Source organism: Barbatula barbatula, assembly GCF_947034865.1.
Source record: "Barbatula barbatula genome assembly, chromosome: 9".
In the NCBI taxonomy this organism is placed as follows: domain Eukaryota; kingdom Metazoa; phylum Chordata; class Actinopteri; order Cypriniformes; family Nemacheilidae; genus Barbatula; species Barbatula barbatula.
This window is the reverse complement of record NC_136772.1, coordinates 21338811-21364945: the sequence shown is the minus strand read 5'-3', so window position 1 is coordinate 21364945 and position 26135 is coordinate 21338811. Positions and strand designations below refer to the sequence as shown.

The 26135-nt window shown below is 41.6% G+C and overlaps 2 protein-coding genes across 2 annotated transcripts; both read right to left on the bottom strand.

Annotated features, from left to right (window-relative positions):
• Nucleotides 1-660: 660 nt before the first annotated feature.
• LOC306898914 (melanoregulin) lies at nt 661-6314 on the bottom strand. Its single transcript, XM_079464817.1, has 5 exons — nt 6133-6314; nt 5537-5729; nt 1688-1778; nt 1308-1471; nt 661-1108 (listed from the first exon to the last, which is right to left on the bottom strand). The coding sequence occupies exons 1-5, from the start codon at nt 6195-6197 to the stop codon at nt 1031-1033; spliced, it is 591 nt and encodes a 196-aa protein (XP_079320943.1). The 5' UTR covers nt 6198-6314; the 3' UTR covers nt 661-1030.
• On the bottom strand, nt 6204-18284 carry LOC306898913 (NXPE family member 3-like). Its single transcript, XM_079464816.1, has 11 exons — nt 18270-18284; nt 18070-18127; nt 16753-16846; nt 16463-16587; nt 11412-11470; nt 10400-10816; nt 9747-10162; nt 9011-9087; nt 8714-8917; nt 8295-8632; nt 6204-7991 (listed from the first exon to the last, which is right to left on the bottom strand). The coding sequence occupies exons 4-11, from the start codon at nt 16491-16493 to the stop codon at nt 7797-7799; spliced, it is 1737 nt and encodes a 578-aa protein (XP_079320942.1). The 5' UTR covers nt 16494-16587; nt 16753-16846; nt 18070-18127; nt 18270-18284; the 3' UTR covers nt 6204-7796.
• Between the last annotated feature and the right edge of the window lie 7851 nt (nt 18285-26135).

Here is a 26135-nt window from a genome sequence, read left to right as displayed (position 1 = left end):
TGCTATAGAGCAATAAGGATATGTTTACAACAAACTATTTCAGCAAACCAACAGCCCCACAGCTCATTGTTCGGTGCCTCTGTAAAGAAGTGCAAAAGTTTACTTGGTAGTTTATTGTGAATGTAGTTTGAAACGTAAAGCGTAAAGCATTGTATGATTGGATACATTTACTCACGTCGTTGAGGTCATTCTTCCTTATGGACGCAACGTGCACCGGATGTAACTGGGCGGACTTGACCCTGCATTCCATTTCAAAAGCTCATCCGTTTCAAAGGGGTTTCCCTCCGGAGTGAGAGCTTCAAGGGTTGAAGGGACCAAACAACAGTTTCATCTGCACCGCCATCCCGCGCCCATAAGGAGGCGCCGTCGCCACGCAAAGAATCATGGGTGCCCGAAGTGGCCATCAGTTGCACCCTTCGGAATACCTCCTTATCGAAGGGCCCTTTGAGGTGGCCAGTTATGATCACTTCGGTTTGGCACGCATGACCCTTCCATTTGGTGGCCACGATGGTTTTCACACCGAGGTGCCCTTCAGAGGGCGATACATCCCATTTGGAAAGCACGAGACAAACACGAAAGCGATCGTGCATTAGCCTATTACAGTTATACCACAATATAAACATACAAACAAATGAAGCTAAATACAGCTGCATCCAGAATAGAATTGTAAATCTGACTTTATTTTAAAATTACAAACGAGACAAAAACTAAGATAGTTAAAGTGTAAAAAGTAAACCGTACAGGTAAAAATACATTGAAATGTTAAATATCGTACACTATTGTCAATAAACTAATGGAAGAAAACTTGTGTTAAAATGGTCTCTTGCTAGAGAACAATCTTAATTCATGATAACATGAAACAAGAGGTTTTGAACAGTTGGCCAGTTTTTCTCACTAAAAGTGAATTGATCTGAATGAATAATAAACAGCAAAAAATTATAGTCAATAATATCTGCATGTAGGTTAAAAGACAAAGTATTTAAGACCTACAAAGTTACTTTGTACATGAACTCAAAAGCTGCTTTCTATTCTAAGAATGAACTCTTGGATATTTCGCTTTGGCCAAATTCACAAAGTCCTCAGCGCTGTCCAAAGACACCAGACGATCCTAGGAAATGATTCAGAACAATGTTTAATTCATCGTTATAAGTTGTATAATTGAAAAGTTTAAGGGACAAGGACTCTGTTTTAGTTTATTGATGTGGAAAACCTTTAATCTTGTAAAATGGCTTTTTAATCAGAAAAAGTCCACGGACAAATAAAGGCTAAATAAAGGCATGTCTATTATTCATTATGCAGAAGTGTACCATGACAAACAGGTATCTTTCATGGGTGCCCACTCCACGGGGGAAGAGGCCTGTCGCCTCCAGCACTATGTCCAAAAGGTTTCTGGACTCCTCCAAATTCTCCAAGTCACTCAGAAGGGTCTGTCTGTTCACTGTCAGCAACGAGTCAACCTCCCTTTGGTAACCTAGAATATCAATATACATTTACTATAAACATGTACATTATTTTTCAGAAACACAAACACACAAGCCCATCATAAGAAAATCTTATTCTAAAGATGAGGTCATGTTCCATAGGTATGCTATTATGTTCTGCTGGCTCTGAGCAAAACCATGTATGCATGTGTTGATAAATTAATCATCAAGATGCCCAAATAGGAATATATGAATAAGTTCCTTACCCAGCTGAAGTAGAAGTTTCTTCCATCGTGTACAAACCTTTCTCTGAGCACACCTCAGAGTATGGATGTCATAATTCAGTTTCTCCCATTCCTACACATAAATACATATTTCACACAGGTACTTTCATCTAACATACATTCTGAACAAAATCAATGATTCTGCTAATAACAGCAACTGAAAGAAAAGTTGTGTAAAGTTGCTTTATCGTTCCCCTACACGGCAATCCGGGCCAGCAGATACATGGTTTCATAATCTGCGTTATTGCGTATAGACGCGTAAACCCACAACTTCCGCTGTCAAACTAAAAGTTACATCAAGAAATGTAGCCCTTACCATATTTCATTTTAGCTACACTTTCCTTTTGACTCTTTTTATTTTGCTTAAAAGCATGGCGAAAATACAGTTTAATATTATTATATAAATAATTAAATTTATAATTACTAAACATAGTATTTTGTGGAAAAAACTCTGTTTTGTGTACTGGTAACCAATATCATATGCTGCATTTAGTTTGCATTTCAAAACATATATTTCAACAAAACATATTATTCACACTGCAAAACTGCGTACTGAGCCACTTTCTCTACTCCCTTTTCACACTCGACTGCAGGCCTGTGAACGGATCTAACTCCTTCATCAAGTTTGCAGACGATACAACGGTGATTGGTCTCATCAGCAACAACGATGAGACTGCATACAGGGAGGAGGTCCGGCACCTAGCCACATGGTGCTCAGACAACAACCTGCTCCTTAACACCTCCAAGACAAAGTAGATCATCGTGGTCTTCAGGAAGGCGAAAGGAGGCACACACGGGTCCACATTAATGGGATGGCTGTTGAACGTGTTTCCAGTTTTAAGTTCCTGGGGACTCTGGGGATATTTCAGAGGACCTGTCCTGGACCACCAACACCTCATGCCTGGTCAAGAAGGCTCACCAGCGTCTCTTCTTTCTGAGGACACTGAAGAAGAACCAACTGTCTTCAACTATCCTGGTGAACTTCTATCGCTTGCCCGTTAGAGAGCATCCTGACCAACTGTGTCACAGTCCGGTACAGGAACTGTTCTGTTGGTGAGCTCAAGGCACTGCAGCGGGTGGTGAAAACAGCCCAGCACATCACAGGGACTACACTTTCTGCCATTGAGGACATCCAGAAGAAACACTGTCTGCGTCGAGCTCGCAGCATTCTCAAGGACTCCCCTCACCCCGCTCATAGACTGTTTACTCTCCTGCCTTCCGGTAGGCGCTTCCGGTGCCTCCGGACAAGAACCAGCAGACTAAGAAACAGCTTTTTTCCCAGAGCTGTTTCATTATTGAACTCTGCACCCCACTGATTCCACTACCTCTCTTGCCTTTAACTTCAATGCTGCTATAACATCGTTTACATTGCACTACAGGGCTGCATGCATGACTGAACTGTACACACCAGCACTTCATGTTATCTGCTCTACTGGACTGTTTACACACGCACAGCATCATTTGCACTCTATACTGCTCACTTGCACATCTGAAATATGCTCATTTGCACTAATGGACCACTTTCATAACTGCACTAACTAATCTACTGCACTGTAATTCCATTAACTGCATCTACTCATCTATTGCACTGTAACTTCAATAACTGCATTAACTAATCTACTGCACTGTAACCTAATTAACTGCATTAACTCATCTTCTGGACTGCAACCTATTAACTGCATTAACTCATCTTCTGGACTGCAACCTACTATTAACTCTTATACTGCACCGTATCATTAATAACCGCATTAACTCATCCACTGCACTGTTACTTCAACAACTGCATTAACTCACCTATTGCACTGCAACTTTAACAGCTATTGTCAATAATCTATGCACACTTAAATCACTCGCACTATTGTTTAGTCTAAATTATTATCTGCTCATATCCACCTGTACATTAATGTTCATAGTGTTAATGTTCATAGTATATAGTCATCTGTATATATTGTTCATAGTACATACCTACTGTCATATTTTCATAGAACATACCTACTGTAAAATATTTTCATTATCCATGCCCACTGTATAATATTTTCTCAATATTGTATTCTGTATTTATTCAAACTGTATATCCTGCACTTGCTAATTGCACTTCTGGTTAGACCTAAACTACATTTCGTTACACTGTACTTGTATATGTGTAATGACAATAAAGTTGAATCTAAGAAAATTTGGCAAATACATTGCTTTTCCTTGTCTACTTCTACCGCTTGTATTTTGAAATGCTCTCTTTTTCCTTGTCCTAAAATTACGTATTGCTGACGCATCCGGAACGTATCCGGAACTAGGACCATATGCAATGCCACGCATAAGGGCACGTCACGTTTAAATGCATTATTCATGAATGACACGTGGCTACGTGAACGATGACGTCACGGCAATATGTTTAATCAACTTTATGCAAATCCTTCCGTTTTGGGGCTTACCATTGGCTAAACCAAAACGTCTGTACGCGAAATTACGTCTTTAGGCGCAATAACGCGTACACGCGTTATAGCGTCTGTACACGTTACGTCTAAAGACATTTCTGCCTAAATGGCCTTCCATACTAAAACGCCTCTGTAGTGAGGTAGGCGGGATTCGAGGCCGGTGCGTTATTAACATACGTTTAATTTAATATAAATATTATTAAACACTAGCCAGACCGATAAACAAACACAGACCGGAAGTTAACTGCAGGAGAAGATCGTGAATTTATGACTTACAAGTTGCACATCGGTCTGTTATTGTGGGGATATTTCCACGCCTCTTAACATGATGCGGTACAAAACGATACTGGATTGGTAGCTTCACCTGTCAGTCATATTGTCTCTTAGGCGGGCCTTTACCAAAAAAAGAGGCCAAAGTTGAACGAAGGGCTGCTACGCGAAACTATGCAGAGGCTACACAGTATGGCTAATATTAAGCCTAAACTTCTCACTCCACACAGGTCAATACGTAACCTCTGCTCTGCCTCAGCATATCTTTTCAAACCCACTATAAGCTTCATACTATGGGCGATCTGCCTTTTGTTCAGCTGCTCCCAAACTGGAATGGACTCCCTGACCATCTGAGGGCACCACAGTCATTGAGTGCATTCAAATTGTTTTTAGCTTTTAATTGATTGAATCCTCTATTTTGTAGCACTTTGAGATTTCTGTAAATATAAAGTGCGCTTTAAAATGTATTATTATTAAACAGAAAATTGGAGTTTTAGGGTGAACTATGTGGTGTAAATAGTGGCAAACATGTGTGGTTTTGCTTTGGGTCAGGTCAGTGTCCTCACTCCAATTCAAAATGAAAGGTTTTCACAGAAAACAAGTTCATCGCTTGTTTTGGTACATTTGAGTGCACTGAATTGAATTTTGTAAATTGGAAAATCAAATTGACCTAAATTACAGACTATTTATTTAATCATGGCCAAACTCTTTCTGAGATCAAGGAAAAGTCAATCGCAAAGTCAAACAGGTTTGGTAAAGCACACAACATTCCAAAATGCGTGAGAGTTTTGTGTGGGATCAGCTTGCTGAAATCGGCCTGGCAGAACCACGCAAGAATAAAAGGTGATTGAATAAATGCATTAGGAAAAGCCAGTAAGAATCGGTAACTATGGCTCTGTAACATCGGTAGAGCCCCTCTACCCATAATACCCGAGCCAGCTGTCACTGACCTTCATTACACACACATACAAACAACATCAAACTCCTAAAATCCATACATTACATAAATACCTCTCATAATGACATAACCTTTACTTACCAATTACAATAACATTAGTTGACACTGTGCAACATATCTTCACCTGCCTGAACTGAATCTAAAAATTGTGTTTGAGAAATTGATTCTCACCTCAGTATCTTTGTCCACTTTGTTTCTTCTCATGATGAATGCCTGTAATTCAGAGTCTGATTCTCTGTCAGTGGTGGAGCTGATTTGGTGAGCGCTCCAGACTTCTGTCTCTGATCTAGATCTGCTGTCCTGCTGCTCATGATCCACTGCTGTCTCACTGCCACTGGACATACTGGTCCGAGTGGAGGCAACACTTCATCCAAAGAATTTAGGTAACTATTTGTTTCCACCAAATACTATCAAAATATCTAGAAACAATTGAAGAGTTTGCTTCCAAAAATGAGATAACGCCTTTTCAAATGGTTTTTTTACCGTGCATTCCAATTATTATCAATCATACGGCAGTTGGTTGCTTTTGATTTAAGCCCCAATAGCTAAAAAAATACAGCTAACTTACACAATACAAACACGATAACATGATAAAAAACATGACTTTTGAACATTATTAAAAATTGAGTTATCTTATTTTGGAACCAAACTCTTCTATTGATTATTTTAATTTGATATCGTCGGATTTTGTGATGGAACATTGCTAATCTTATTCTTAAAAACTCCACTTTCTACAAAACAAAACCTTTATTAGCAATTTTACTCACCGTGAAATACGATCTTTCAGCTCAGTTTCATAAATAGGACAGCAGGCTGAATGAAACGCTCCCATTAAGAGTGTAAACGTTTTTATAAATGATCTTACAATAAGTTAGTATTAGTCATATTCGTTGTTAAAGTGCCTCAAAGTAGAACCCACATCCTCCCTGAACTAGAACAAAAACATTGTGTTGGTGAAGTGATTTCTCACAGATGCTGTCCGTAACTTGATAATGGATAATGCGGCCACATGACTCCACATTTTAAATACCCTTAACACAAGGCAGTCACTTTCTAAAACAAACAACAAACACGGAAAATAGCTCTACAATGTTTCCCTTCTGTACACATAGGGATAAGTTACCAGCTTAATACACTGCGTGTGACACACATTTACAGCAGTGACCAAAAGGGATGTCCAACTTTGGCAGAACCTTGAATTTCATTACTAAAGATGCCTTACAAATGTTGTATGTGTGATGCATAAGGGCAATTCTGTGAAAATGTAAACCTTACCATTAAGAAATGAACAGTTTTTACCATGCTAACAGCAGAGATATCAACATTTGGTGGTTTAAATATCCATGTGAGGTCTCTCTTCGAGATTTTAAAGCATTTGTTTTATTTTAAGTGCATGATTTTCCTTGTCGGGTAAGTAGCATTTTTAGGATGGTCACATCCATAACGGTACATATTCCTCATAAATGGACACATGGAAATTTTAATAAAACAGTAACAATTTGATGTTCTACGAAGAGGCATCCCTTCTTCATTTGTTGGGTATTATTGCTTCAGGTTCGTGCATTTTATTTAACCGAAGTCCTACAAAGTTTGTCGTCTCCCAAAAACTGTTCTGTGTCACATCCATAACGCCTGTTCGTTTCCCTTTTTGACAATAGAAAATGTGTTCATAGACAGACAGATCCTGATGTTTAGACTCTATCAACAAGGGTTAAGTAAAACATAAACAGATGGTTCAATATATTCGTAACAAATAGATTCGCTGAACATTTTATGTCACATCCATAACGTCAAACGCCGTGTCCATAAAGCTGGAAAATGCCCATAAGCTGTGTTTAGAGAGTGAATTTAAGATCAGCTTTGAATAGCTTTTAGGAGTAAGTAATCCAATAAACAGGCAAGAGGTCAATAGCATGTAAAGGCAAAACTCAGACAAATGTGTAATCTGAATAACAAGCAAAAGCTTAAAAAGAGGAAACTCAGAAAAAGTAAACAAGGAAACCAGAAACCACTCGAACGGCCTCACTGAGGAAGTTAACAGCGCCTCTTGTGGAGCACAAGGGCAATCCCAAGATGATGGGAGTGACAGGAAGTCTTAGTAAAAATGTCATACAACAGATGCTTTACATTACATACAACTCCTAAACTTACTGAGGAAAGCCCCAGAGTGACTGCAGTGTAGTCAAAAACAGAACCAATATTTTTACCTGATAAAATAGTAAACATATGATTTTTTCAAACATTCTAAAACAGTTGTGTTTAAAACAACACAATCTGTTTTTTTTTTGGGCCAACTAGCTTACATACATCTTACATTTTGTGCTTTTAACAGAAATTGTAATCTACCTTCTATTCGTCTAACACATACTGTTAGTATATATATTCTGGGCATTAAAATTCTGTTTCGGGTTCACTTTCTGAACGCTTCTGTTTAGTCCGGGCAAACAAAAGAAAGAAAAATGTCAATCTCATTTTTTATGATAACGGGACCTGGATGAATGTTTTCCTTGTTGTAGTGACAGGATGTCATTTGCCATACATCCAAAATATAAACACCAACATCCTGAAAAGCCTGTCGTAGAAGTCTGTCCAACTGCAAACAATACCAGTCACTGGCAAACACATCCTATTACAAAAACAGAAAGAAATGCATGAAAAAGCAATGTCAGAATGGCCGCCCTTGTATTTAAAAAATGGAAATTCCATCATCATTTACACACCCTTTAGTTTTTCCAAACCATGGTAAATGTATTTGTTCTGTTGAACAAAAAGAGAAACTGACATTTCTAGACCACCATTGACTACCATTGTACTTCCCTCACTGTCAGTCGCTAACTTTTTTCCAAATATCATTTTTTGTGTTCCACTAAACAAATGTATTATGGCAGAATGTTCATTTTTGGGTGAACTGCCCCTTTAAACACACTACCTTATATCCAGTATTAACAGTCTTGATTATAACAGTAGTTTCTGGTGCCCGCTGTAACAGATCCATGACAGCTTTGCGGATCCTCAACACTCTGTGTCTAAAGATAGCCAGAGGCAATGTGGTGAAATGGACCCCCAGATTAAAGGCAATAACTGTGTGAGGCCCTCCAGCCAGATCCTCAATCTCATTACTGATGTAGTGCAGATTGGCGACTTCTGTTTTCATACAGCGCAGAGGAACACCGTGAGCCCTCCAGTGTAAGAAAATGTTGTTCTCCACATCCACTGCTTGAAGAGGCCCTGTCTGATATGGTACATGGAGGTTCATCTGCTTCAACACTGGGGTGAGATAAAACTACAATGATGATCTCGTGTTTTAATTTGACCTGTTATAAAAAAACAGATACAAGTTAATCTCACTTGGTACAGTTTTCGACAAAAAATCAAACCACTGTCTCGTGGTAGAGTCTCCCATCATATAGATTTGTTTGTCTTTCAGGCACTGTGTTGTTGTTTGGGGAGTAAAATGACGGGTGCTACACACAAAGGACGTCCACACGTCATCAAGGTAAAAGCCAGATGGAACTGGTGTAAGCAAACCTGGACGGCATTTCCTTCTTTCATCTGCAAGGTGATGTGAAATGGTGAAGGTAACATCTAAATGTATGAAATAAGGAACGCTCTCTTGGGATGCTCTTCCGAATATCCATTACATACCAGTGACATTTCTTTTGGAAGCAGCAATGTTGATGATGCTTTTCTCACCTGGGTTAATATTTTGGTTTGCTTTTGTCCTGAAAAAAAGGAAATGTATGTATGTCATTCTGCCTTAACATAACTGGATCATAACTAAAAACGAGTTTATGACTAAATACATGAGTTATAATCTAACATGGTGCTGCCAATAGCTGCCTCGGGTTGGTGCACTCCAGCATTTTTAGTTTTTGTTTGTTTTCCAATAACATTGGGGAGTAGAGAACAGCATATCATTATACATTCTAGTTGAAGAAGCAGAAACCTGAGGCATGTTCAAGCTCAAACCGGTGCGCAACGACACGTTTCCTGGAAACGGTTCGCAACATTATGCAACAGGGTTTGAGATGCATTTTCTCTTGTTTCGGGGGTATGTCAAGATTGTCAGCACAATCAACAGCAACATGTACTGTATATACCGTTACCCACGCGGTATTAAAGAGACAGCTCACAAAATGGGTCCAAGTAAAGTCGTTTAAATGTGTTCAGTGTTGCTTGGTATACGCAACAATTGAAGATATTAGAAGAGATATATTTTGCAGTATTCAACACATATTTATACTGACTTCATCAGGCGACGAAAATTCTTAAAAAAACACCTTCTCTGCTGCCATGGTTCAACTCTTGCGACATCACAACAGGTTTTGTTGTTAATGGGACATTTCTTTAAATATTAACCAAAAAAATCCTTGAAACTCACAATAAGATCGCTTCTTTTTCAGTTAGGCGATCAATATAGCCGCCCATAGAGTGATAAACGCGAGCACTGCATGGCAAGATTTTGGGTCTCTGACATCGCCACTCCTCACCCGCACGAGAATCTTTGTATTCACAGCAACAATTTCCAGATCCCATCCTCTCCAGTCCATTCTCGTCCCACTTCACATTACACTTCACTGTTTCTCGCAACCTGGCCCCATCTGGTCCTGGTCCTTCAAAATATCCGAGAAAGTAAACCCTGTCCGAATTTTTTTCTCTGTGCTGCTCGAGGACCTTCACAGCTTCACTGGAATGGATCAGACGGACGGCCACCTGTGCCTGTCCCACCCACGGCAGAAGAAAACACACAGAGTAGGAGCCGTTTGACAAGTCCATCACCTCCCCAAACACACTAGCCTGTGAGAAAAAAAACATTCCCAATTCTTAAACAACTTTCCCGGGTAGATGTCATAAAGATGGGTACTTAGACTCTTAAAAATAAAGGTGCTTAAAAGGTTCTTCACAGTAATGCCATAGAATAACCTTCTTTAAAGAACCATCTCCTTTTAACTTTTTTCTTCTATGGCATCAAAGAACCTTTTGAAGCACATTTTTTTAAGAGTGTAAAACACAGACACACTTTGACGCATTGACCTTTTGGGGATTTTTGGATGAGAACAGCTTGGCTTGAAAGAAGTCCTTTCCACAACGTTTGGAATTGTTGTTAAAATCTCTTGCATGGATAGTAACACAAAGCTCCTCTCCCATTTGATAGCTTTCCTTCAGGTTTTGAATGATGAACGTTGAGTGTGCTGGACTTGTACTCGTGGACACATTAGTGATTAATCCCTCTGGTTGAGCCTGTTGTGATTTAAAATCACATTCTGAATTGATTCCTGATTTGGGGTTAAATGAGCTTTTTGTTGAATCAGACTCTACTGAACTGTTTTTTACGACATTTTCAGCAGGGGATGTGCTGGCATTTGTGGTGTGAAGTTTTGCAAAGGGCTGGGATAAAAGGTTGTATGGAGGTTTGTTCTTCCATTCACTTTTCATATAAGACAAATATATCTGCAAACACATCATAATTTTAGTGTCATGAAAGCATGGGACCTTTAGAATTAAATACTTTTCAAGAAAGAAAAATACATCTATATAGGCCTAATTAATCTTCGCTTAGGTGTTACAAAACCATTGTATGACAAGTCCAAGTCTGACCTACTAGAATGTAAAGGCACAGTTTACCTAAAATTTTAACACACAGTATCACAGTACACTTGTAATGTAAGTTCCCCTTCAGTCAGTCTCTCGACGTTGTGTAGAGAGACTGCCTGGGGTTTGATCTTGAGAACCTATCATCTCCGAGATCCCTCAGTACAAAGGGTAAGTGAATGACCGCCGCCATCTTCCTTTTATAACCGTATGTACAGGGTGGAGACTGGCGTGCGCGTGCCATTCGCCAAGCCCATTGGCGTTTTGAAATGATCTGGGAGATGATAGGTTCTCAAGATCAAACCTCAGTCAGTCTCTCTACAAAACGTTTTTTTTTGTTTTCCAAACTGTAAAATCTTACTCCAAACAAGTACTGTACATATCAAACTTATTATAAAAATCTTCAAAAAAACAATGTAAAAAAGTTACAACTAGATATGATGGAATGACTCACCAGATAACAAAGAATTCCAAGGAATATCCCAGTCTTTAACCACAGTCTTTTCCTGTGAACTGTGAAATGAATTATTGGTCACTGAAATAGGATAAATCAGTTTCGTTGGTTTAAACCATTATTTTGTGAACACGGGTTCGGGCTCTGGTAAGGAACTTGGCTCATTGCCCTGGTGACATGACCACTTAATGGTGCTGTGAAACGTCACCGCTAGTAATTATTAACAAAAAGCAGAACCAAGTACTAACTTAAGATATGGATAAAACTAGAATGTAGAGGAAAACTGTTAGCACTTTAATAAAGTTGTATTTGTTAACACAAACTAACATGTTATGCTGGTGATTAACTGGTAAGGTAATTCTGGTAAATTTATGGTAAATAGACAAATGTGAAGTTCACACAAGCAATCTGTAATATTACCGGTAAAACAGCCTACATACATCAGTCCCAAAATACCAGTAATATGATGTCATTAAGCGTAAATTTCCTTATGCTACAATTGGGATTATATTTGAAAAATATGTCATTTTGTAGCCGAATGTGTTGTTGATCCCTTCCTTGAACCGCCACCTTAACGTGGTGGAGGGGTTTGAGTACCCGAGTGACCCTAGGAGCTATGTTGTCGGGGGCTATATGCCCCTGGTAGGGTTTCCCAAGGCAAACAGGTCCTAGGCGACGGGTCAGACTAAGAGTGGTTCAAAAACCCCATATGATGTTTACAAAAACAAGGACCGTGACGTCGCCCGGTATGGCGCAACCGGGGCACCACCCTGGAGCCAGGCCCGGGGTCGGTGCTCGTATGCGAGCGCCTGGTGGCCGGGCCTTTCCCCACGGGGTCCGGCCGGGCTCAGCCCGAAGGAGCGACGTGGGGCCGCCTTCCCGTGGGCTCACCACGTGCGGGAGGGACCATAGGGGGTCGGTGCATTGTGGATCGGGCGGCAGTCGGAGGAGAGTGCCTCGACAGCCCGATCCCTGGACACGGAAGCTAGCTCTAGGGACGTGGAATGTCACCTCGCTGGCGGGGAAGGAGCCTGAGATGGTGCGGGAGGTTGAGAGGTTCCGACTAGAGATAGTCGGGATCACCTCTACGCATGGCTTGGGCTCTGGAACCACACTCCTCGAGAGAGGATGGACACTTCATCACTCTGGAGTTGCCCATGGTGAGAGGCGGCGGGCTGGTGTGGGTCTGCTTATAGCCCCCCAGCTCTCCCGCCATGTGTTGGAGTTTACCCCGGTGAACGAAAGGGTCGTTTCCCTGCGCCTACGGGTCGGGGTTAGGTCTCTCACTGTTGTTTGTGCCTACGGGCCGAACGGCAGTGCAGAGTACCCGACCTTCTTGGAGTCTCTGGGAGGGGTGCTGGAAAGTGCTCCGACTGGGGACTCCGTCGTCCTACTGGGGGACTTCAACGCCCATGTCGGCAACGACAGTGACACCTGGAGGGGCGTGATTGGGAGGAACGGCCCCCCTGATCTGAACCCGAGCGGTGTTCAGTTATTGGACTTCTGTGCTAGTCACAGTTTGTCTATAACGAACACCATGTTCAAGCATAAGGGTGTCCATCAGTGCACGTGGCACCAGGACACCCTAGGCCGCAGGTCGATGATCGACTTTGTGGTCGTTTCATCTGACCTGCGACCATATGTTTTGGACACTCGGGTTAAGAGAGGGGCGGAGCTGTCAACTGATCACCACTTGGTGGTGAGTTGGATCCGATGGCAGGAGAGGAAGCTGGACAGACTCGGCAGACCCAAACGTACTGTAAGGGTCTGCTGGGAACGCCTGGCCGAGTCTCCTGTCAGAGAGATCTTTAACTCCCACCTCCGGCAGAGCTTCAACCAGATCCCGAGGGAGGCTGGAGACATTGAGTCCGAGTGGACCATGTTCTCCGCCTCCATTGTCGAAGCGGCCACTCGGAGCTGTGGCCGTAAGGTCTCCGGTGCCTGTCGAGGCGGGAATCCCCGAACCCGGTGGTGGACACCGGAAGTAAGGGAAACCGTCAAGCTGAAGAAGGAGTCTTATCGGGCCTGGTTGGCTTGTGGGACTCCTGAGGCAGCTGACAGGTACCGGCAGGCCAAGCGGACTGCTGCCCGGGTGGTTGTGGAGGCAAAAACTCGGGCCTGGGAGGAGTTTGGTGAGGCCATGGAGAAGGACTATCGACTGGCCTCGAAGAGATTCTGGCAAACCGTCCGGCGCCTCAGGAGAGGGAAACAGTGCCCTACCAACGCTGTTTACCGTGGAGGTGGGAGGCTGTTGACCTCAACTGGGGATGTCGTCGGTCGGTGGAAGGAGTACTTCGAGGATCTCCTCAATCCCACCGTCACGTCCTCCATTGAGGAAGCAGAGGCTGAGGGCTCAGAGGTGGACTCGTCCATCACCCAAGCCGAAGTCACTGAGGTAGTCAAGAAACTCCTCAGTGGCAGGGCACCGGGGGTGGATGAGATTCGCCCTGAGTACCTCAAGTCTCTGGATGTTGTGGGGCTGTCTTGGCTGACACGCCTCTGCAGCATCGCGTGGCGGTCGGGGACAGTGCCTCTGGGATGGCAGACCGGGGTGGTGGTCCCTCTTTTTAAGAAGGGGGACCGGAGGGTGTGTTCCAACTACAGGGGGATCACACTTCTCAGCCTTCCCGGGAAAGTCTATGCCAGGGTACTGGAGAGGAGAATACGGCCGATAGTAGAACCTCGGATTCAGGAGGAACAGTGTGGTTTTCGTCCAGGCCGTGGAACGCTGGACCAGCTCTACACCCTTTACAGGGTGCTGGAGGGTGCATGGGAGTTTGCTCAACCAATCCACATGTGTTTTGTGGATTTGGAGAAAGCATTCGACTGTGTCCCTCGCGGCATCCTGTGGAGGGTGCTTCGGGAGTATGGGGTCTGTGGTCCTTTGCTAAGGGCTGTCAGGTCCCTGTACGACCGAAGCAGGAGCTTGGTTCGCATTGCCGGCAGTAAGTCGGACCTGTTCCCAGTGCATGTCGGACTCCGGCAGGGCTGCCCTTTGTCACCGGTTCTGTTCGTAATTTTTATGGACAGAATTTCTAGGCGCAGCCAGGGGCCGGAGGGTGTCAGGTTTGGGGACCACACGATCTCGTCTCTGCTATTTGCGGATGATGTCGTCGTGTTGGCCCCTTCAAACCAGGACCTTCAGCATGCACTGGGACGGTTTACAGCAGAGTGTGAAGCGGCTGGAATGAAAATCAGTACCTCCAAATCCGAGGCCATGGTCCTCAGTCGGAAAAGGGTGGCTTGCCCACTTCAGGTTGGTGGAGAGTTCCTTCCTCAAGTGGAGGAGTTTAAGTATCTCGGGGTCTTGTTCACGAGTGAGGGGAGGAGGGAACGGGAGATTGACAGACGGATCGGTGCAGCTTCTGCAGTAATGCGGTCGATGTACCGGTCCGTCGTGGTGAAGAAAGAGCTGAGCCGCAAGGCGAAGCTCTCAATTTACCGGTCAATCTACGTTCCTACTCTCACCTATGGTCATGAGCTTTGGGTCATGACCGAAAGGACAAGATCCCGGATACAGGCGGCTGAAATGAGCTTCCTCCGCAGGGTGGCTGGGCGATCCCTTAGAGATAGGGTGAGAAGCTCGGTCACCCGCGAGGAGCTCGGAGTAGAGCCGCTGCTCCTCCACATCGAGAGGGGTCAGCTGAGGTGGCTTGGGCATCTGTTACGGATGCCTACTGGACGCCTTCCTCGGAAGGTGTTCCGGGCCCGTCCGACCGGGAGGAGACCCCGGGGAAGACCTAGGACACGCTGGTGGGACTATGTCTCCCGGCTGGCCTGGGAACGCCTCGGTGTCCCCCCGGAAGAGCTGGAGGAAGTGTCTAGGGTGAGGGATGTCTGGGCATCTCTGCTTAGACTGCTGCCCCCGCGACCCGGTCCCGGATAAGCGGAAGAAAATGGATGGATGGATGGATGTGTTGTTTATGTTTGGATCATACACTTGCTCTCAAACCAACGACACTGTGATGCGCCGCTGTATGAGGACAAATGCAGAGACTTCAATTCAGCATGGAGGGTGCGAGTCGTCTGCGTGTTATGATTGGCTCAAAGCAGTCAGTGCGTCTTGCGTGATACGTTCTCTTACTGGTAATTCTCATTCTTCATTCACACAGTGGCGCATACTGGTAATTTGCCGTTAATGATACAACTTATATTACTGGTAAATTGGAAATACTGATTTACTGGACAGGTCCTGTTCACACATGATCTGTTAACTGCAATTTGCTGCCAATTTACCAGTAAAGATTGTATGTGTGAAAGGGGCTAATGAGCACTTTTCCACCATCTCGCCATACCTTAGCACATTCTAAAACTGTTACGATTATGTTTTCACGTGAGCTTGACTCGGCATGGATCAGCATGGAATAGCATGGCATGGCATGGCACGGCACGACATGATTACAAACCATTTTCTGCCCGGAATTTTTGGCACGGTTGCCTAGATACCAGTTTCTAGCTGTTGCCAAAATAGCATATTATTGAACAAGGAAATAAAGTTAGCTTGTAAACTGTTTTTCACGTCATAGCTCCATCTATTGCATTATCAAGGCATCAGGTGATGCGTTTCGTCTAAAGAGTTTCTTTTTCAGCCGTGCAGCAGAAAATAAAACATTTCTGTACTGGGTGGGCCGGATGGGCACGGAGTGGAATGGTTAAGAAACGAGAACGGTTTGGAGCGATGGTGGACTAGCGCTCAATGAGCTATACTTACAGCTTTTAATATTTTTGTTAATTTCTACATTTACTGACGCATTTTTAACACGCGTTATTTTGTCTGTAAACATTCCTTAATGCACCATGTAGTTAACTAATATCAACTGAACATTCACAAAGATTTATGGATGCTAAAAATATATACTGCATTGTTCATTGCTACTAATGTTAACAAATACAACCTTATTGGTCTTAAAAATTAGTTTAAATGTTAGAAGGTTAAGGTGAAAAATGAATATGAAGAATGAAACTTAATAAAAATTACTGACCTTTGGTCAATAAAACAGATTATAACAAACACAAAGGACATGAAGTAAATTAAAATTTAAATAACTTACTGTGTTGAGTTTTAAGTTCCATTAAAGGCATGTGTAACAAATTTGTCAATTTATTACTAATACATGTTTTTAATAAAATTTCTTTCTTGGTCAGCGTGTCTTTTTCTCTATGCAGGTATTTTTCTCTGCAAAAAAAGTGTGTTTACATGTGAGCATTTTCTCCCCCAGAATAAATACACTTTAAACACTTTAAACTTCACCAGAAGTCATTTTAGGGGTAAATTACAAAGCCGTGCACATAACAAGCAGGAAAAAAAGGAAGCAAAATAGTTGCATGATTGATCTTTTACCCCGAATGATGTTCTGGCAGTACCCCTCGGCGTCGCTGCTTAAAACGCAGGGTGCCCTCTGGTGTTGTTTTTCGACAAGTGGGGTATTCGGCTGCTTTAGGTTGAACGAGATGCATTTAATTAATTGCATTTATAAAAACAGAAATTGTTTCAGAAATATTTATGGTTTCACAAATATTTTGAACCCCACCCTAAACCTAACCACATGTCAACCATACAAAACACCAACGTTTTATATGGTTGTTATGTACAGTCATAAGTGTTTAGTGCACAAACGGACCCAAAACAATATTACAAACAACTCGCATCACATTACCATTCTGTAAGTACTCAAGATTAAAATGAGATATGCAGAGACTGTCTGAGATACGACCACTTTAAAGTTACATAGTCAGGAGCAGTGAGTCCTTTGTCGTTTGATGAACATTAAAAAGTCAACTCAACTTTATTCATAAAGCGCCTTTTACAATTTTCATTGTTACAAAGCAGCTGTACATGAAACAAATTGACTAAGCAAAACATATAAAGTTAAACAAGCAAAAACAAAACAATTTGAAAACACAGAAGACAGCACAGGCAGACCGATTCAAACACACCCGCATACAAAACAATATGCACACGTACTACACACCAATGCGCAGACAGACACACACAGAGGTTATCACTGAAACACACATTTAAGATAAAGGAGAGAGAAACACGTCAAATATTAACAGAGATATTTATGCTGTGGTCTCGTTGTTCTGTGGTTACCCTGCAGGGTTTAACCAACATGTTTTTTGTAGGAAAATTCTGTCACAGCAACGATTTGCGGAAACACCGGTTTCCGTTACCTGGGTTCGTGGGGTGTGTTCTCTTCACTCATGCCTTACTTATTAAAAAGACTACTTAAAACATGAAAAAAAGTTCAAAGTTGTGTTGCCCACATTTCAGGTAATTTACGCTATATTCTTCAAATCAAATTCAGGTTTGAACGATCACAGTGTTGTCCTATTCACGTGGACTCTTAAGACATTAATACTGTTTGGCAGGAACAAGTGTAAGTCTTTGTCACAATAAACTGTACTAATGGTAGGCTGATCTGTACTATAGTCTAACTTTGTTTTAGAAAAAGCGATGGGTGGGACCCATTTGCAGATGAGCCGATACAATACGTTGAACTATAACAAATCGATCTCATGTTAGGTCACTACGTAACAAAACGCAAACGTGAACTGTCAGTGAAATTGTCAAATCATACATCACACACACAGAAAAAAATTAAACAACAAGAAAAAGTGCGCAACCGTCTTTACTTCTCTTGAGCTGTAACCTTACCCGATGGCGTCTTCTGGGAATCCTGTTCCCCAAAATGGCTATTACACGAAATAAAGTCCTAAAATAAGAACCGTTAATGTAGCCAGCAAAACTCCAACAAGGTTGCCAGAATTATGTAACAAACCCCGCCCAATGAATATCATTGTATGGTAGAAACATTTGACTGACAGATTATATTTACATACATCAAATCATCTTACTTTGAGACGTCTAGAGCTGATGGACAAAACTTATTTATTAGATACGATCATGACGAAAACCAGTTCCCCTCCCTCCCTAACAAAAATGTGCTGACGAGTTCTTATCATATAGCGCCACATTTGTATTATTGTTACAATATACATTTGTTAGAGTAAATTAGTTTGCATGCATTTAGATCAATTTCCTTTTATGAAAGTCAAATCTTCGAAATAAACAACAGCCCGCGGAAAAAACGCGGAGCTGGCAACCCTGCAGAAACTCATAGCATGGAACTCCCACAACTCACAACATAACATTTTTAGATTCAACTTTATTGTCATTACACATATACAAGTACAGTGTAACGAAATGTAGTTTAGGTCTAACCAGAAGTGCAGTTAGCAAGTGCAGGATATACCGTTAGAATAAATACAGATAACAGCAGCTGCAGCCCAGCAGCGCCACACGATCGGAGGGGCTAAAAGTGATTACATAACATGGCGGACAGCATTTATGTCGTGTAACGTTTCTGTCATTGTGGTCAACAATTATTTAGTTTATATTTGTGCGGACAGTTCGATTTATTTTAAATACCCTGTTGTAAATTGGCGTTGCTATTTATTGATTGCTTTTTCTATATGTGTATTTTTTTGTTGTTGAGCTTATGTTGAGTTAGTAATTTACTTTACTTTGTATGTCACATAGAGTATGTGTCGTGCATTTTTCATAGACGGTTGCTACATTAGGTACATTATTTACATTTACATTTAGTCATTTAGCAGAAGCTTTTATCCAAAGCGACTTGCAGATGAGGAAACATTGGAAGCAATTATAACAACATAGGCAACAAAATACATAAGTGCATCAAAACTAGTCCATTAAAGCCTAGCACAGTATACAAAGCTAAGAATAGTGAGGTTGGTATTTTAAATATTTTTATATGATCTTACATGCAGGAAAGACGAAGCCTTTTTTCTATGAAGCTATTCAAATAGGACCATACAAGTAAACTGTAGGCCTACAGTGTTAATGATTTGCCATTTATTTATGTTACAATTACATTTGTTTATAATGTATTGTCTACTACATCTGTTTGTAACACAATTATTCGTTACCAAATGAACATGTAAAGTAAATGCCGAGACGGTACGCAACGCATCCGTCTCTCGAGACGGTGGGCCTACGCAACGTATCGCCCGCAGCGAGGATCATCGTATCAGGACCGCTGCCTACCTACCGACGAGGGAATGAAAAGTTCAGTAGACTTTTTCGCTTAATCAATGGTTGATGTCATGGTGTATTGAACAGAAGCTGCTCTTTGTTAATAATTTTGATCTGTTCTGGGAGCGACATATAGGCTCTTCCGCCCCGACGGCCTGCACCCCAGCATAGGGTGGCCATACGTCCGGCCAAAAGTCCGGATTTTAAGCCCCCTGTCCGGCGTCCGGCGCAGCCTCAAGCCGGACACTCATTTGTCCTCCTTTTCGGAGTTGCGCTGAATCGGCCTTTAAAAACGTGCTGTAAAACCTTTATTGGGACGCAGCAGCATAGCGTCTGACACCGTAAGATCTCCGGTCAAACAAATGATTGGCTGAAAGAGGTGTCAAATAAATATCTGATAGATCATTGGTTAAAAACGTAAATAGTAGAGATGATTTCCATGGATTTTGCACACTATGTCGCTGTGAAGTGGACGTTAGTAGTAAAGGGAAAGCCGACATGCCAGCACTGAAAAACATAAAGGTAACCGATGAGCTGCTGGTACGTCTTCCCTTAGGTCTTATTTTCGAGAGGTAACCTCAGGATGACAAAATCTCCGCTGCAGAGCTTTGTAAAGTCTATCATGCAGTCAAGCATCACCAGTCATACAGGAGTGTCTTGAATAAATACTGTGAACAAACACCTTTTTGCTTCTGTTACACAAAGGTCTACATCAAGATATGTCGTAGATCAAATTGTCTGGTAATGAATAGAGTAGGCTATTTCAGAATCACTGTATCATGATACCATCGATATGATAGACAATATTGTATTGTATTTGCGAGTACACCAGATGCAGTTATTCTTGCCTCACTAAATGCCGCAAAGTGTCCTCCTTTATGGTGTTATGGAAATGGCCACCCTACCCCAGCAGCATCGGAGCGGCTGTCATGTCCGACAACATCTCGAAGGCGCTACGCACCTGTTGACTATGTCTCCCACAGGTAAGTCTCCCTCAGGTAAGTCAAAACTTTATCCATAGGCTGTGCTCCTCAACTGCTTTAAATGTTACTGTTTCCAAATATATAGAGACTATATGTGTCCCCCGAATAATACTACAAAGTAAATATTTTGGTAAAAGTCAGAGAAAAAATCTGATCGTGATTAAACCTGAAGACAATGTAATAAACAACCAAGACCAATTTATAAAGTTCGGCCTACTTAATATTAGATCACTAAATTCAAAGGCAGTTATTTTAAATGAAATGATCACGGACAACAGTTTTGATATACTCTGTCTTACCGAGACCTGGCTTAAACCAAATGATTATTTCGGCCTAAATGAGTGTACCCCACCAAGTTACTGTTATATGCATGAGCCACGTCCGGTTGGTCGAGGTGGCGGCGTCGCTACAATATTTAGAAACTTTCTTACTGTAACTAAGAGAACAGAGCATAAATTTAAATAATTTGAAGTGCTTGCGTTGAACATAAGTATTCCTACCAAAAGTAAAAAAACACTTTCTTTTACATTGGCTACGGTGTATAGACCCCCGGGTCCCTATACTGATTTTCTGAAAGAGTTTGCAGACTTCTTATCGGACCTATTGGTTAACGTTGATAAAATACTAATTGTCGGAGATTTTAATATCCACGTAGATAGCGCTATCGATGCATTAGCTGTGGCGTTTACAGAACTACTACAATCTTTTGGGGTAATACAACACATTAAAGGACCCACTCATCGATTTAATCATACACTAGACCTGATTATATCTCACAGAGCCGATCTAACCAATATAGATATTATGCCTCAAAGCGACGATGTCACCGATCACTATCTTATAACGGGTACTTTGCGCACGGCAGGAATCAGCCCTTTAACTCATTATCGACAGGGTAGAACAATCACCTCCGCTACTAAAGATAGTTTCGCAAAGAGCTTGCCAGATCTGACTCCTTTAATAACCATACCAATAAATAAAGAATCGCTCGATGACATGACCAGCAAATTGGGCACTATTTTCTCCAATGCATTAGAAGCTGTTGCACCTATGAAGTCAAAAAAGATTAATGAGAAAAATATTGCACCATGGTACAATAGCACCACTCGCGCCCTTAAAAGAGAAACTCGCAAACTAGAGCGCAAATGGAAAAAATCTCAATTAGAAGTCTTTAAAATGGCGTGGAAAGAGAGTGCAAATTGTTATAAAAAGGCACTAAAAGCAGCAAAGGCTGAGCACCTCCGTAACCTCATAGAAACCAACAAAAACAGTCCAAGGTTTTTATTTAGCACAGTCGCTAAATTAACAAATAAACAGAGACCACCTGACCTGGCTATTCCGCCGCACCTCGGTAGCAATGAATTCATGATATTTTTTACAGAGAAAATCGAAAACATTCGTGACAAAATAGTAAAAACTCAACCTCCAAATCTGTCCTATGAATAAGCACCAACCATCGCTCCAAAACAAAGGCTACGGCGTTTTTCACCTATAAAACAGGAAGATTTAATTAAACTTATTGCAACATCTAAACCAACAACTTGCTTATTAGACCCCATACCAACTAAATTATTAAAAGAGTTACTACCTGTTGCAATTGAGCCCATTTATAACATTATCAACTCGTCAATTAATCTAGGCCATGTCCCAGGACCCTTTAAGATGGCCGTCATTAAGCCTCTAATCAAGAAACCAAACTTAGATCCAAATGAACTAGGAAACTATAGGCCGATTTCAAATCTCCCATACCTGTCTAAAATTCTAGAAAAAGTAGTGTGCACACAGTTGTGCTCTTTCTTACAAAATAACGACATACACGAAAAATTTCAGTCAGGCTTTAGACCGCATCATAGCACTGAAACTGCGCTCGTTAAAATTACAAACGACCTGCTTATAGCATCAGATAATGGTAACATCTCACTCCTCACCTTAGTGCTGCGTTCGATACCGTAGACCATAACATACTTCTAGATCGCTTACACAATAATACCTGTATTGAGGGACAGGCACTACATTGGTTTAGATCTTACTTGTCAGACAGACATCAATTTGTCCATTTAAATGGGGAATCATCAAATCTAACGCAAGTAAATTATGGATTACCTCAGGGATCGGTTCTGGGACCCTTGCTGTTCTCCATATACATGCTGCCCCTCGGAAACATGATTAAAAAACATGGAATTAGCTTCCATTGCTATGCAGATGATCTCATCAAGACCAGATGATTCCTCACAGCTATCCAAATTGGCAGAGTGCATTGTAGATATAAAACATTGGATGACCTGTAATTTATTTCTTTTAAATTCTAATAAAACAGAAATATTACTTATCGGACCAAAGACACGCAAACCGAATATTTCTGATTATAAACTGCAAGTTGAAGGATGTACTGTTACTCCAACTAATACTGTAAAAGATCTAGGCGTTATATTAGACAGCAAACTGTCATTTCGAAATCACATACTCAAATGTCACAAAAACAGCCTTCTCCCCCGAAATGTTGCCAAGTTACGAAATATTCTATGTGTTGCTGATGCGGAGAAGCTTATTCATGCATTTATGACCTCAAGACTTGACTACTGTAATGCGCTACTTAGTGGTTGTCCTGCATCATCAATAAACAAACTACAGTTAGTTCAGAACGCAGCTGCCAGAGTTCTAACCAGGTCCAGAAAATACCATCACATAACCCCAATGTTATCAACCCTTCACTGGCTACCCATTAAGTATCGTATTGACTTTAAAGTTCATTTAATCACTTATAAAGCCTTAAAGGGTTTAGCCCCTACCTACATATCAGAGCTTCTATCACACTACAACCCATCACGCTCTCTAAGATCTCAAAACGCAGGACTTTTGATAACACCCAGAATAACTAAATCCACCGGGGGTCGAACTTTCTCATACGTAGCACCTAAACTCTGGAATAGCCTTCCTGATATTATTCGAGGATCAGACACACTCGCCCAATTTAAATCTAGACTAAAGACGCATCTTTTCAGCCAAGCATTCACTTAATGCAACATATGCTAAATAAAGCACCTGGAGATGCTGACATTAGATATTATTTACTAGAATAATTTAATTTACTATATAAAACACCATGTAGCGTGTTTTACCCTTTTTTTGGGATTTTTATTTTTCCCCTGTAAAGCTGCTTTGGAACAATGCAAATTGTGAAAAGCGCTATATAAATAAAGTTGAAATGAATTGAATTGAAATGCCAAAATAGCCTAATGGAAAACATTACGGAAAGTGAATATCTATAATAGTTGTTTTTTATAGTATGTCATTTATATTGCAATATGCTCTGCATATAAATCCTATTGAAAAACATAGCTTGTCTTGCATCTAACAAAAGAACATTATGCTACAAAACTGTAGGCTGTAGGTGACATGACTCCTATAAAACTAGACTTTTTCTTTATGAAAAGTAGGCCTACTTTAACTATGAAAATTTTATTGCTGATTGTAAAAACAACAAAAACAAAACGTCTCTGTTCACACCAAACGCGGAAAATCACGCTATTCGCGTGTAGTTGGACGCTTGAACATTTTGAGTTTACTCGCATCATTCGCGCGTGAAATCCACTTCATTTCAGACGCGAATTCGCGTCATGGGAGGGGCTTTTGCCGCTTGCTTACGGCCCTACTAGAGCAAGCTCCTGATTGGTTAACGTGGCGCAAATTTTCGACAGAGTTCAGATTTTTCAACTTGCGCGAATAACACACTATAATGTTGCGTTCACACCAAACGCGAATGAAGCATTAACCTCGAGTGATTTACATGTTAATAGACCTACTTGCGATTCGTGCGACTTGAGTGAATTAAGCTTGATCTAGTAGGGCCGTGATTATGACATAGCGAGCTGAGGCAGAAATCCGAAACAACAATGATGGACCGGCCTCTGAAGAATCTGATGGACCCAGACACGGCGCCTAAGTCTATGTCATTCTTCAGCCTTCCATAGCACATAATCCGCAGCTACCCTCTCAACAAAATCCATGTCAGCCTTTTCGCAACGAGCCTGGAGCCGCCTGGCAGAAGATCAATAATATGCTAGTAATAAAAAGATGTGCCAGTGTATTTATTTTTAATCAAAATTGATAAGAGGGAGCCCTTTTTTCTTGACATTCTCGACTTAGTATTGAACTTTGTAAGAGATATTAATTGGCAGTCTCAGTTACAGTCATGAAGTGGCATTAATACTACCATTTATGCAGTACTTGTTACAGAATGTACAATATCCACAAGACACACGACAACTGATTATAAACCAATGTGTTCTTAATAAATCCACAGGAAAGGAACATGAACACACGTAACACAAATTATAACCGACAAAGAACTCAGCAAAATACAGGGCTTATACTGTCGGCGTCTGAATTCTATGTGCGCTTTAAAGGGATGGTGTAACGGTGTGTCATGCATTCTGACTTCTTTACAGTGTTAATCATGCTGTCTTCTCTTAAAATGGTCAACTTGTCAAACAACGAGTTAGACGTATGACGTAGAATCTCTGTGCTCGATACACCCCCCAAGTTTTTACTTAATAACTTTTCTTAGTCCCTTATTGGACAATTCTCCCTGAAAAGCATGCTGCACGCCCACGCATCAACCATGGACAGTGGGAGAAGGAGCATGCGCACAAGTCACTTTCACTTGTGTCAAGGAGAGAGAGAGAGCACAATGTTCGCAAAGTTCAGCTGTGTTGTTTGTTCGCTGCATTTGGTGATGAATGTAATATAAACTGTGGATATAATGCTGGATTCGGAGATCGTTTTAAACTGATAGACGGAGTGGCTCTCCCAGCGCTAAAATGTTCTGGACATGAACAGCACGCGGTAAGTGAAACTGTTTTATTGGCAATGTGAAAGCACATGCTTTAGTTTTGCCCCCCTCCCCCCAAACACATCGCATGTTTAGGAAATAATCGTACAGCAGTACATCTGAGGATATTTGAAGGGTGCAATAATTTTCTGTAAATACTCAAGATTAACATGAGATAAACAGAAACTGTCTGAGATAAAGCCTCTGTGTGATGCTCATTAATGCTAAATATGCACGAGTAATCCGAATTACATCGTCAAATTTGCATTAAATGACTATTGACGCCTTTATAAAGTGAATTAGGGAACTTTATGCGTCTGGTGGTCTTGCAGTTACAGTTGAAAATGCTATGTTTCCAGGGCAGCAACCAAAAGGTAACCCTGGTCGCACCTCACCTCCTAAACCACAGACACCGCATCATAGTCAGCGGAGGAACTTAGATATACTGTAATATGCTTTCACTGCGGAAGGAGGGGACATTTCAAATGTGAGTTCAGGCAGTTGCGATAGCAGAAGTCACTCCAGCAGAACTCGGCTGACACAAACCAACCACACAAGAGAAACAGGAACTTGGTGCCACATAGCAAACACAATGGCACCTGTACCAAGTATAGGGGTGCCCACAGAATGATATCATCTCTAACGTTTTCAAATAGAGGGGAGGATTTGCCTTATTTTACTCTTATGGTGAATGGGCCGCCTAAAACTTTTCTCCTTGATACAGGAGCAGATGCTTCATCAATGACCTCTAGCTGGTACGACAGAAGGGCAGGAGTCAGATGCAGGGTCAAAAAATTTGGAGTGGAGACAGATGGAGTGGCCAGGGGATAACTAGAGACAGTCCTTGAGTA

Excerpts from the sequence above, each read along its gene's own strand:
- LOC306898914 (XM_079464817.1), bottom strand. The coding sequence starts at position 6,197 with ATGGGAGCGTTTCATTCAGCCTGCTGTCCTATTTATGAAACTGAGCTG. Across the intron at positions 1,472-1,687 it reads GAAACTTCTACTTCAGCTGG|GTTACCAAAGGGAGGTTGAC; the intron begins GTAAGGAACTTA and ends TTGATATTCTAG. Across the intron at positions 1,109-1,307 it reads AAAGATACCTGTTTGTCATG|GATCGTCTGGTGTCTTTGGA; the intron begins GTACACTTCTGC and ends ATCATTTCCTAG.
- LOC306898913 (XM_079464816.1), bottom strand. The coding sequence starts at position 16,493 with ATGCCTTTAATGGAACTTAAAACTCAACACA. Across the intron at positions 11,471-16,462 it reads GGAACTTAAAACTCAACACA|TTCACAGGAAAAGACTGTGG; the intron begins GTAAGTTATTTA and ends TTCATTTCACAG. Across the intron at positions 10,163-10,399 it reads CATCCAAAAATCCCCAAAAG|GCTAGTGTGTTTGGGGAGGT; the intron begins GTCAATGCGTCA and ends TTTTTCTCACAG.